At 38.1% G+C, this 12,317-nt stretch overlaps 1 protein-coding gene across 1 annotated transcript; it reads right to left on the reverse strand.

Moving 5' to 3' along the window:
• Positions 1-673: 673 nt before the first annotated feature.
• Positions 674-1,612, reverse strand: LOC127669873 (olfactory receptor 2B11-like). Its single transcript, XM_052164094.1, has one exon. It carries the CDS (start codon positions 1,610-1,612, stop codon positions 674-676), a length of 939 nt encoding a protein of 312 aa, XP_052020054.1.
• Positions 1,613-12,317: the final 10,705 nt, after the last annotated feature.

A 12,317-nucleotide genomic window follows, 5' to 3' on the forward strand; every position in this document is an offset into this window, starting at 1 on the left:
CATGTGTGTGTGTGTGTGTGTGTGTGTGTTTGTGTGTGTGTGAGTGTGTGTATGCTATTTAACTGAACAAGATAATTAAAATAAATGTTTAAGAAAATATTTTCATCTTTATAACATCATTTTGGTATTTAATGAAAATTCCTCAATTTCTCATATAGAATACATAAATGCATTTTTATATTTAAGAAAAATTAACAAGGCATTAAATAAATCCACACAAATAAAGTTTATACATTTACAGAAAAGTTTATTAAAAGAAGTTGTGCTTGACAGTGTATAGCCAACCTTCCCACAAGATTTGGAAAAACTTGAAGATTTATTTCAACTGTGATAAATTAAAAAGTGAATGATGAATGTTTACTATGTGGTGCTCATGCAATTGGGTTGGCACAATGTAACTGTATTATAAACTAAATGATTGTTTTAGCACTTAATGTAAGGATTTCTGGATGTACAAAAACAAAGTATTTTAACATTTTTTTCTAAGCAGAGCATCTATATTGGTTAAAACTATCCAAGATTACTCATTGCCTAGCATGATTAAAGGAAACATAAGTAACAAGACATGTTTTTAAAAAATATGTAAGATAAAAAGGAAAGATGAATGTACAGGGAATGAGTTATAAGAAAAGCCTTTAATTTGTTAACCATTTTATATAGCATGTACAAGCATTCACTTTGACATAAAAATGTTCCTAAATAGGTTAACTAATGCCCCCTTTACATCCTTATTCCTCAGGGTATAGATAAATGGGTTCAGTGTAGGAGTTACTACTCCATAGAAGAGAGCCATGAACTTGGGTTGGTCTTTTGTAATAGAGGAGGGAGGCTGAAGATACATGTTAATGGCTGGACCATAGAACAAGAGAACTACAATGAGATGAGAGGAACATGTCCCAAAGGCCTTTTTCCTTCCCTCTGAAGATTTGATTTTAAAGACAGCATGTCCAATACAAGCATAGGAGGCAAGAATTAAACACAGAGGAACAGCTAAAAGAAAAATGCAAACCACAGAGAGAGCAAGCTCATTAGTCTCTTTTTCACCACAAGCAGTTTTTATCAGAACTGGAATCTCACACACCAAATGATCCAGTTTATTGTGGCTGCATAGAGGCAATTGCAGTGTCACAGTGGCCTCTGAGACAGCATAGGAAATTCCAGTCAGCCACACAGTGGACACTAACAGGAGGCAGGTACGTCGATTCATTATGAGGGTGTAGTGCAGTGGTTTGCAGATGGCCACATATCGGTCAAAGGACATAAGAGCCAGGAGGACACACTCTGTACCCCCCATTATGTGGAAGAAATAAAGCTGAACTACACACCTCATGTAGCTGATGGTCTTTGTGGAGCCCCCAAGGTTGGTTAGCATCTGAGGCACAATGCTTGTGGTATAACACATGTCCAGAAAGGAGAGGTTGGTGAGGAATAAATACATGGGGCTGTGGAGACAGGGGTCTAATATGGACACCAGAATGATGGCAATATTTCCAATCATGGCTGTGGGGTATGTTACCAGAAGAATAATAAAGAGAGGAAGTTCCAGCCAAGGACGGTCTGCAAAACCAAGTAGAACAAACTCTTCTGGGTGACTTTTATTGGTCAATGACATTCTCTGCAATCCAATTCTCCTATAGTAAAGAAGTATCAAGAAAATTAGTGTTATAGGAATAGCAAAGCCTCATGATTCATTGGTTATAACTATAGAAACCAGGGTTGGGATTCCATGTTTGAAATGTCATGTGAGATGGTTAGGAGACACCTCAGTTCATATAGAGCTCAGTGCCAAAGCAAGAAGACCTGGGTTTTAGTCTTTAGAAATCAGGTAAAAATACTGGCAAGGACGCTCATGGATCGGCAGGAATAATATAGTTAAAATAGCCATCTTGCCAAAAGCAATCTACAGATTCAATGCAATACCCATCAAAATCCCAACTCAGTTCTTCACAGAGTTAGAAAAAGCAATTCTAAAATTCATCTCGAATAACAAAAAACCCAGGATAGCTAAAACTATTCTCAACAATAAAAGAAATTCTGGGGGAATCAGTATCCCTGACTTCAAGCAATACTACAGAGCAATAGTGTTAAAAACTGCATGGTATTGGCACTGTGACAGACAAGTGGACCAATGGAATAGAATTGAAGATCCAGAAATGAATCCACACACCTATGGTCACTTGATCTTCGACAAAGCAGCCGAAAACATCCAGTGGAAAAAAGATAGCCTTTTCAACAAATGGTGCTGGTTCAATTGGAGGTCAGCATGCAGAAGAATGCAAATTGATCCATTCTTATCTCCAGGTACTAAACTTCACTCCAAGTGGATCAAGGACCTCCATGTAAAACCAGACACACTGAAACTAATAGCAAAGAAACTGGGGAAGACGCTTGAGGACATGGGCACAGGGGAAAAATTCCTGAACAGATCACCATTAGCTTATGCTCTAAGATCAAGAATTGACAAATGGGACCTCCTAAAATTACAAAGTTTCTGTAAGGCAAAGGACACTGTTAAAAGGACAAAACAGCAACCATCAAATTGGGAAAGGATATTCACCAACCCCACATCTGATAGAGGGCTAATATCCAATATATACAAATAACTCAAGAAGTTAGACCCCGGGGAACCATATAACCCTATTAAAAATGGGGCACAGATCTAAACAAAGAATTTTCACCTGAAGAAATTCAGATGGCCGAAAGGCACCTTAAGAAGTGCTCAACATCATTAGTCATTAGGGAAATGCACATCAAAACAACCCTGAGATTTCACCTCACACCAGTCAGAATGGCTAAGGTCAAAAACTCAGGAGAGTGTTGGCGAGGATGTGGAGAAAGAGGAACACTCCTCCACTGCTGGTAGGGCTGTAAGATGGTACAACCACTTTGGAAATCAGTCTGATGGTTCCTCAGAAAACTGGACATGACAGTTCCGGAGGACCCTGCTATACCTCTCCTGGGCATATACCCAAAGGATTCCCCGGCATGCAATAAAGACACATGCTCCATTATGTTCATAGCAGCCTTACTTATAATAGCCAGAACCTGGAAAGAACCCAGATGCCCCTCAAAGGAGGAATGGATACAGAAAATGTGGTATATTTACACAATGGAATACTACCCAGCAATTAGAAACAATGAATTCACAAAATTTTTAGGCAAATGGTTTGATCTGGAAAATATGATCCTAAGTGAGGTAACCCAGTCACAAAAGAATACACATGGAATGCAATCTCTGATAAGTGGATATTAATTAGTCCAGAAGCCCTGAATACCCAAGGCACAATTTGCATAACAAATGACTCCCTTGAAGAAGTATGGAGAGGGTCCTGATCCTGGAAAGGATTGATCTAGCGTTGGAGGGGAATATAAGGACAGAGAAAAAGGAGAGGTGATTGGAGAATGGATGGAGAGAGGAAGGTTTATGGGACATATGCGGGGGAGGGGGGGATCCGGGAAAGGGGAAATCATTTGGAATGTAAACAAAGAATATAGAAAATAAAAATATTTAAAAAAAAAAGAAAAAGAAAAAAATATTGGCAAGGGAAACAAAAATCTATAATTTTATAATCTCAGCTCTAGTTAAAATAAAATTGGTTATTTTTCTGGAGCCTGCTGATGAAGTAGTGTAGCTGAGTTGGCAGTCTCCATGTTCTGTTGGAGGTATAGTCTCCAAACATAAAGTAGAAATCAAATGTAGAAAAAATTCGGCACAAACTCTGGATTTTATATGCATGACACACCCACACAATAGAAACATATATGCATACCCCATTCATACATACAAATATTCTTCCGTGCACACAAAATAATGTGACAATTGGGGATTTTGCTTCTACATCTGATATAAAATTTGAGAGGAATTTCAAATTATCTGACTGAACATGTAGCATAATGTATAAGAGCTAATTTTAAGAGCTGTCATAAGGCATTACTGAAACATCATAGAAACATTTCCAGGAATCTGTCAGTGAAGTTGGAAGAGCTCTGAAACCTTAGTATGGAAAATTGGCTGGTCCATTTCTATATTCTGGGCCAAAATAGCAAATCTTCTGCATGTGTAATAAATAAATTTGTGTTATATACAAACCTCCTTTATGTACTTGAGTTTGAGCAAGTATTTAGTATACTGTTGACATTTTGTCTTCATATTTGAACAGTTATCAACAGTCCTTTATTTACAAGCCAAATAAGTTAAGCCTCAATTACAGTGTTGTTCTTTTGTGTCATGGATGTGCTTTATCATATAATTATTTAGTAGAAGTTTTGACATTCAATAATTTGTGATAAGTTATTATTAACTCATTCATCTTCTTGATGTATTATTTGTCAACTAAGGTCGATTTTCTCTTTTCCTTTAAAAATTGGGTAAGCAATCAGAGACATATTGATTTCTTTGTTATTCACATTGATATTATAAGTATATTTGACCTCCAAGTATCTTTTGTCAACAGATAGTAATTTAGACATTCACATCCTAGTAATTTTGTATTTCTTGGATGTATGCTAGTACTTCATATCTATAGTCAATGCTGATACAATAAAATGAAGGAACTGAGTCAAACAATGTTTTGAAAGCTATAAAGGTTTATGAATACATTTTATTTATGAGTGTTTTATACAATTTCATCTTTGATATACAATGAATATCCAAATGTGATATTAAGAAAATATTCCATTGCCCAAATCTGAGCTACTTCTCTAGCCAATCAGCAGTTTCATAGCAGACTATATTCTTGCAGTTAGAAGCAGATTGATTGAAACCTCAGGTCCATCTTATGAGGTTTCAAAAGAGCCACTGAGACTAAGATGTGAATCATGTTTTATGACTACACATTTTTATAGAGGCATAAATAAAAAAATAGAAAACAAAAATTCTATATTCTAGAAAAGTAATAATTCTAACAACTTGTTTTTAACCTAATTTTTAAACCTTATCTTTCTAGTTTGATCGTTTTGCTTCCATATACACCTGTGTACCACATATGTGTCTGGTATCCACAGAGGCTAAAAAATGGCAAAAGATACCCAGAACTGAAATTAATGATGAATATGAGACTCCATGTGAATGCTGAGGATAGAACCCAGTTCCTTTAGAGGAGGAGTCAATACTATTAACTGCTGAGCCATCTATCTAATTCCTCAAACAACTTCTTAATGATTGTGTGTGTGTGATAAGCTCTCTAGCAAACTTTTCTCACCTTTGAAATATTTTAGCACTTCTTCCCAAATAAGAGAATCTTATTTCTGTATTTTAAGAAACATAAATTCCTCTTTCTCTCCGTCTCCCAGTTACACAATCACACACACACACACACACACACACACACATACACACACTCCCCATTTACTCCATGTCCGCTACTCCTGTGTTTCTCTTCAGAAAAGAACAAGCCTCCTGGTAATATCCATGACAACTGCATAACAAGGTGCAGTAAGACTAGGCACAAGCCCTCATATCAAGGCTAGATAAAGCAACCCAGTAAGGAAGAAAGAGTCCTATAGGGAGGCAAAGAGTCAGAGACACTCTGCTCCCACTCTTAGGACCCCAACCAAAAATGGATGGAGGTAGAAAAAAATCATTCCAAGCAAGACAACCCAGACCCAGAAAGACAAACATGATATGTACTCACTTATAAGTGGATATTAACCGTTAAGTAAAGAATAATAACATTTATAATCCACAGATGCAGAGAAGTCAGATAAAGAGGAGTGGTCTAAGGGGATGCATGTTATTCCCTGGGAATGGGAAATGGAATAGGTTTTGTAGGAGGATTGGAATGAAAAAAAAAGGAGAGAGGCTTCAATTTTCTTATTCAGTGATGTAACACAATTTCAACTTACAGGAATATATCCAACCAGGATTGTTTAAAATCACTGCTCAAAAATAGGCTGAGTTTCTGTCAACATGCTGTCCATATCTCAACCTACATTTTCATACCAACATATTATATTCATATGATAAGGCACATCATTTTGTTTATATTTACAGTACTCTGGCCTGTGTAGGTTGTAAATCTGCCTTTATTTTTAAACACCCTTCGCTAAAAAATATTTTTACCATAGACTAAAGCTTTAGATGAACTACATGAACAAGATTAATCCTATTTTAAAGATGTTTTTTATACAATCAAATGCCTAAACATTAATATTTCTCTTGGTTAATCAACATCTGAGAAATAAATTGCTTATAGAATCTTAAGTGCTTTTTTTGGTTTCAGTGAGAGAATGAGAAAGAAATGAGTTACAGCTTAAAGTCTAGTTGTTCCTAAAGCCACGGAAATAGATTAGCCAAGGTTTATGAAAGAATTTTTGAAATGAAGCTGTTTTTCCTGTGCACTAATTAGATTCTTCAGCCCACATTTTCCACCTTACTAGGATTGCATGTCTATCAATACAGGTGTCTCATCACTTACCTTATTTTGATAAACCCCCTTTATTTGATTAAAAATAGTGATAAGGGAAGATAGTTTAGTTTTTCCTTTTCAGAGGACAGAGAGATTCTAGTATGAAGGTGACAGTTTAAGATTTGCTTCAGAACTCTCAAGTTTTTAGTTCACACAAAGAATCTAAAAGGAGAAAAAGCTCAAGTTAGGAAAATAGTAATAGAGAATATCAAGAAGGCTTTTATGTTATCATGTTTCTTTGCTATTCCCAAGAGTCCCGTGTGCTTTTTTTTCACAGACATCTTATTTACCCTTGTCTTCTGTGACTAGACAGAGTTCCCTGGAAAGAGTTCTCTGAGGATTTGCTTAGTTACCTGCTGTGCTGAGGATAGAAGACAATCGTCGCTGCAATGTGAAGCATTTGAAATAAATTAATTCCATTTCCCAATACACTTGACACCCACTAAAAAAACACAGTTAAACATGAGCTTGTTTGAATCATTTATCCTGGGGAATTTAAATGAGAATTGCTGTGTATGTTACCTTCTTCAAAAATATATTAGATTTTAATTATGCATAGGATGAGAAAGAAAGGTAATTAAAACCATGAGAATAAAAAATAATATGCAATGAATTCATATGCACTATAAATCTACTAATACCAAGAAAAATTCTAAGTGTGTAGTATTTTATCACAATTAAAAGGCAATGGTAAGAAAACAATCTGCTTCCAACTTCATGAATAATAACTACTGATTATTCTTATATCTTTATTAAAATTGATTATTTTATTTACTTACATTTCAAATGTTATTCTGCTTCCTAGTTTCCCATCCACAACCCCTCTATCCCTCTCCCAGTCCCTCCAGCCTCTATGAGGGTGCTCCCCTACCCGCCTACCCACTCTTGTCTCAGTGTCCTAGCATTACTCTACCCTGGGTCATTGAGGCTCCACGGGACCAAGGGGCTCCCCTCCCAGTGATGCCAGATAAGGCAGTCCCCTGCTACTTATCCAACTGGAGCGATGGGTCACTCCATAAGTACTGTTAGGTTGGTAGTTTAATCCCTGGGAGCTCTGGGGGTCTGTTTGGTTGGTACTGTTGCAAACCCTTTGGGCTCCTTTACTCCTTGCCCTACCTCCTCCATAGGGGTCTCCCATACTCAGTCTGGGTCAGTGCCTTCTTCAGCATCATCACAGTAACTTCCTCTTTCAGCAAATGATAGTAAATACAGAGATGCCAATCATTATGCAGAGAATGAGAAATCTTAGAATATTCAGCTCTAAATGCGATGTCTCCATAAAAATCTCTCTGATTCATAGTTCAGGGAACCCCTCGTGCAATGAGCCTTCATGGGTACAAAGGCCTTTCCTCTCATTGATGTCCGAAGAGGCTATCCTCTGCTACCCATTTGGCTGGAACCATTGGTCTCTCCATGTGTACTCTTTGGTTGGTGGTTAAGTCCCTGGGAGCATTGGGGGTACTGGTTGGTTTATATTGTTGTTGTCCGATGGGGCTGTAAACCCCTTCAGCTCCTCAGATTCTTTCTTTAGCTCCTCCGTTGGGGACCTTGTGCTCAATTTAATGGTTGGCTGAGAGAATACCCCTCTGTAGTTGTGAGGCACTGACAGGGCCTCTCAGGAAACAGCTATATCAGGCTCTTGTCAGCAAGCACTTCTTGGCATCCATAACAGAGTCTGTGTTTGGTATATGGGATGGATCCCCAGGTGGAACAATTTCTGGATGGCCTTTCCTACAGTATCTGCTCTACACCTTTTCTCTGTATTTCCTCATATGGATATGTTAAGAAGGACCAAAGTATCCACACTTTGCTTTACCTTCTTAAGCTTTATGTGGTCTGTGAATTGTATATTGGGAATTCCAAGCTTTTGGGCTAATATTCACTTATCAGGGAGTGCATACCATGTGTGTTCTTTTGTGATTGGGTTGCCTCACTCGGAATGATATTTTCAAGTTCTATCCATTTGCATATGAATTTCATGAATTCATTGGTTTTTTTGTTGTTGTTTTGCTTTTTGTTTTTTATTTTCTACATACTTCGTTTACATTCAAAATGATTTTTTCTACATTCTTAGTTTACATTCAAAATGATTTCCCCTTTGCTGGTTCTCCCCTCCCCATAAGTCCCATAAGCCCTCTTCCCTTCACCTGTTCCCCAATGAACTCCCTCCCACTTCTCTGTCCTGGTAATCTCCTACATTGCTGCATCAAGCCTTTGCAGGAACAGGGCCCACTTCTTCCTTCTTCTTGGGAATCATTTGATATGTTAATCGTGTCTTGGGTATTCAGAGCTTCTGGGCTAATATCCACTTATCAGTGACTGCATTCCATGTGTGTTCTTTTTTGATTGGGTCACCTCACTTAGGTTGAGAAGCACCTTAAGAAATATTCAACATCATTAGTCATTAGGGAAATGTAAATCAAAACAACCCTGAGATTTCACCTTACACCAGTCAGAATGGCTAAGATTAAAAACTCAGGAGACAGCAGGTGTTGGTGAGGATGTGGAGAAAGAAGAACACTCGTCCACTGCTGGTGGGTTTGCAAGGTGGTACAACCACTCTGGAAATCAGTCTGGCGGTTCCTCAGAAAACTGGGCATGACACTTCCGGAGAACCCTGTTATACAACTCCTGGGCATATACCCAGAGGATTCCTCGGCATGCAATAAGGACACATGCTCCACTATGTTCATAGCAGCCTTATTTATAATAGCCAGAAGCTGGAAAGAACCCAGATGTCCCTCAGTGGATGGATACAGAAAATGTGGTATATTACACAATGGACTAGTACTCAGAAATTAAAAACAATGAATTTATGAAATTTTTAGGCAAATGGTTGAAACTGGAAAATATCATCCTAAGTGAGGTGATGCAATCACAAATTCATTGTTTTTAATAACTGAGTAGTACTCCATTGTGTAAAAGTACCATGTTTTCTGTCTCTATTCCTTTGTTGAGGGACATCTGGGTTCTTTCCAGTTTCTGGCTACTATAAATAAGGCTGCTATGAACATAATGGAGTATGTGTCCTTATTACATGTTGAAGCATCTTCTTGGTATATGCCCAGGAGTGGTAAAGCTGGGTCCTCCACTACTTTGTCTAATTTTCTGATATACCACAAACTGCTTTCCAGAGTGATTTTACCAGCTTGCAATCCCACCAGCAATGGAGAAGTGTTCTTTTTCCCCACACCCTCCCCAGCATCTGCTGTCACCTGAGTTTTTGATCTTAGTCATTCTGACTAGTGTGAAGTGGAATCTCCAGGTTGTTTTGATTTGCATTTCCCTAATGACTAAGGGTGTTGAATATTTCTTTAGGTGCTTCTCAGCCATTCGGTATTCCTCAGTTGAGAATTCTGTTTTTTTATTGATATAGTTTTTGTTTACATTTCAAATGATTTCCCCTTTTCTGGGTCCACACTCCACGCAAGTCCCATAAGCCCTCTTCCCTCCCCCTGTTCCTCCATCTACTCCTTCCTGCTTCCCTGTTCTGGAATTCCACTATACTCTTGCACTGAGTCTTTCCAGAACCAGGGGCCACTCCTCCATTCTTTTTGGACATCATTTAATATGTGGATTATGTCTTGGGTACTCAAAGTTTCTAGGCTAATATCCACTTATCAGTGAGTGCATACCATGATTGATCTTTTGAGACTGGGTTACCTCACTTAGTATGATGTTCTCCAGCTCCATCCATTTGTCTAAGAATTTCATGAATTCATTGTTTCTAATAGCTGAATAGTACTCCATTGTGTAAATATACCACATTTTTGTATCCATTCCTCCGTTGAAGGACACCTGGGTTCTTTCCAGCTTCTGGCTACTACAAATAGGGCTGCTATGAACAGAGTGGAGTATGTGTCCTTATTGCATGCTGAAGAATCCTCTGGGTATATGTCCAGGAGTAGTATAACAGGGTCCTCAGGAAGTGTCATGCCCAGTTTTCTGAGGAACCGCCAGACTGATTTCTAAAGTGGTTGCACCATCTTGCAATCCCACCAGCAGTGGAGGAATGTTCCTCTTTCTCCACATCGTCACCAGAACCTGCTGTCTCCTGAGTTTTTGACCTTAGCCATTCTAACTGGTGTGAGGTGAAATCTCAGGGTTGTTTTGATTTGTATTCCTAATGATTAATGATGTTGAACATTTCTTAAGGTGTTTCTCAGCCCTCTGAAGTTCTTCATGTGAAAATTCTTTGTTTAGCTCTGTACCCCACTTTTTAATGGGGTTATTTGGTTCTCTGGGTTCTACCTTCTTGAGTTATTTGTATATATTAGATATTAGACCTCTGTCGGATTTAGGGTTGGTGAAGATCCTTTCCCAATCTGTTGGTTGACGTTTTGTCCTTTTGACAGTGTCCTTTGCCTTACAGAAACATTGTAGTTTTATGAGGTCCCATTTGTCAATTCTTGATCTTAGAGCGTAAGCTATTGGTGTTCTATTCAGGAAATTTTCCCCTGTGCCCAGGTCCTCAAGGGTCTTCCCCAGTTTCTTTTCTATTAGTTTCAGTGTGTCAGGTTTAATGTGGAGGTCCTTGATCCATTTGGAGTTGAGCATAATACAAGGAGATAAGAATGGATCGATTCGCATTATTCTGCATGCTGACCTCCAACTGAAACAGCACCATTTGTTGAAAAGACTATCTTTTTTACACTGGATGCTTTCAGCTCCTTTGTCGAAGATCAAGTGTCCATAAGTGTGTTGGTTCATTTCTGGGTCTTCAATCCTATTTCATTGATCCGCTTGCCTGACATTGTACCAGTACCATGCAGTTTTTATCACTATTGCTCTGTAGTAAAGTTTAAAGTCTGGGATACTGAATCCCCCTGAAGTTCTTTTACTGTTGAGAATAGTTTTAGCTATCCTGGGTTTTTTGTTATTCCAGATGAATTTGAGAATTGCTCTTTCTAGCTGTATGAAGAACTAGGTTGGTATTTTTAAGGGGATAGCATTGAATCTGTAGATTGCCTTTGGCAAGATGGCCATTTTAACTATATTAATCTTGCCAATCCACGAGCATGGAAGATTTTTCCATTTTCTGAGATCTTCTTCGATTTCCTTCTTCGGAGATCTGAAGTTCTTGTCATATAGGTTTTTCACTTGTTTGGTTAGTGTCACCCCAAGATACTTTATGCTGTTTGTAGCCATTGTGAAAGGAGTCATTTCCCTAATTTCTTTCTCAGTCTGCTTGTCCTTTGAGTATATAAAGGCTACTGATTTGCTTGCATTGATTTTGTAGCCAGCCACTTTGCTGAAGTTGTTTATCAGCTGTAGGAGTTCTCTAGTAGAGTTTTTAGGGTCACTTAAGTATACTATCATATCATTTGCAAATAGTGATAGTTTGACTTCTTCCCTTCCAATTTGTATCCCTTTGACTTCCTTCTGTTGTCTAATTGCTCTAGCTAGGACTTCAAGAACTATATTGAAAAGAGATGGAGAGAGGGGGCAGCCTTGTCTAGTCCCTGATTTTAGTGGGATTGCTTCAAGTTTCTCTCCATTTAGTTTGATGTTAGCTACCGCTTCACTGTATATTGCTTTTACTATGTTTAGATATGGGCCTTGAATTCCATCCTTTCCAAGACTTTTAGCATGAAAGGATGCTGAATTTTGTCAAATGCTTTTTCAGCATCTAATGAAATGATCATGTGGTTTTTTCTTTGAGTTTGTTTATGTAGTGGATAGCATTTATGGATTTCCTTATATTGAACCATCCCTGCATCCCTGGGATGAAGCCTACTTGATCATGGTGGATGATCATTTTTATGTGTTCTTGGATTCAGTGGGCAAGAATTTTATTGAGTATTTTTGCATCGATATTCATAAGGGAAATTGGCCTGAAATTCTCTTTCTTAATTGGATCTTTGTGTGGTTTTGGTATCAGCCTAATAGTGGCTTTGAAGAAGGAGTTGG

Source organism: Apodemus sylvaticus, chromosome 19, assembly GCF_947179515.1.
Source record: "Apodemus sylvaticus chromosome 19, mApoSyl1.1, whole genome shotgun sequence".
Classification (NCBI taxonomy): Eukaryota; Metazoa; Chordata; class Mammalia; order Rodentia; family Muridae; genus Apodemus; species Apodemus sylvaticus.

Coding starts and splice junctions, on each gene's coding strand:
- LOC127669873 (XM_052164094.1), bottom strand. CDS start 1,612: ATGTCATTGACCAATAAAAGTCACCCAGAAGAGTTTGTTCTACTTGGT.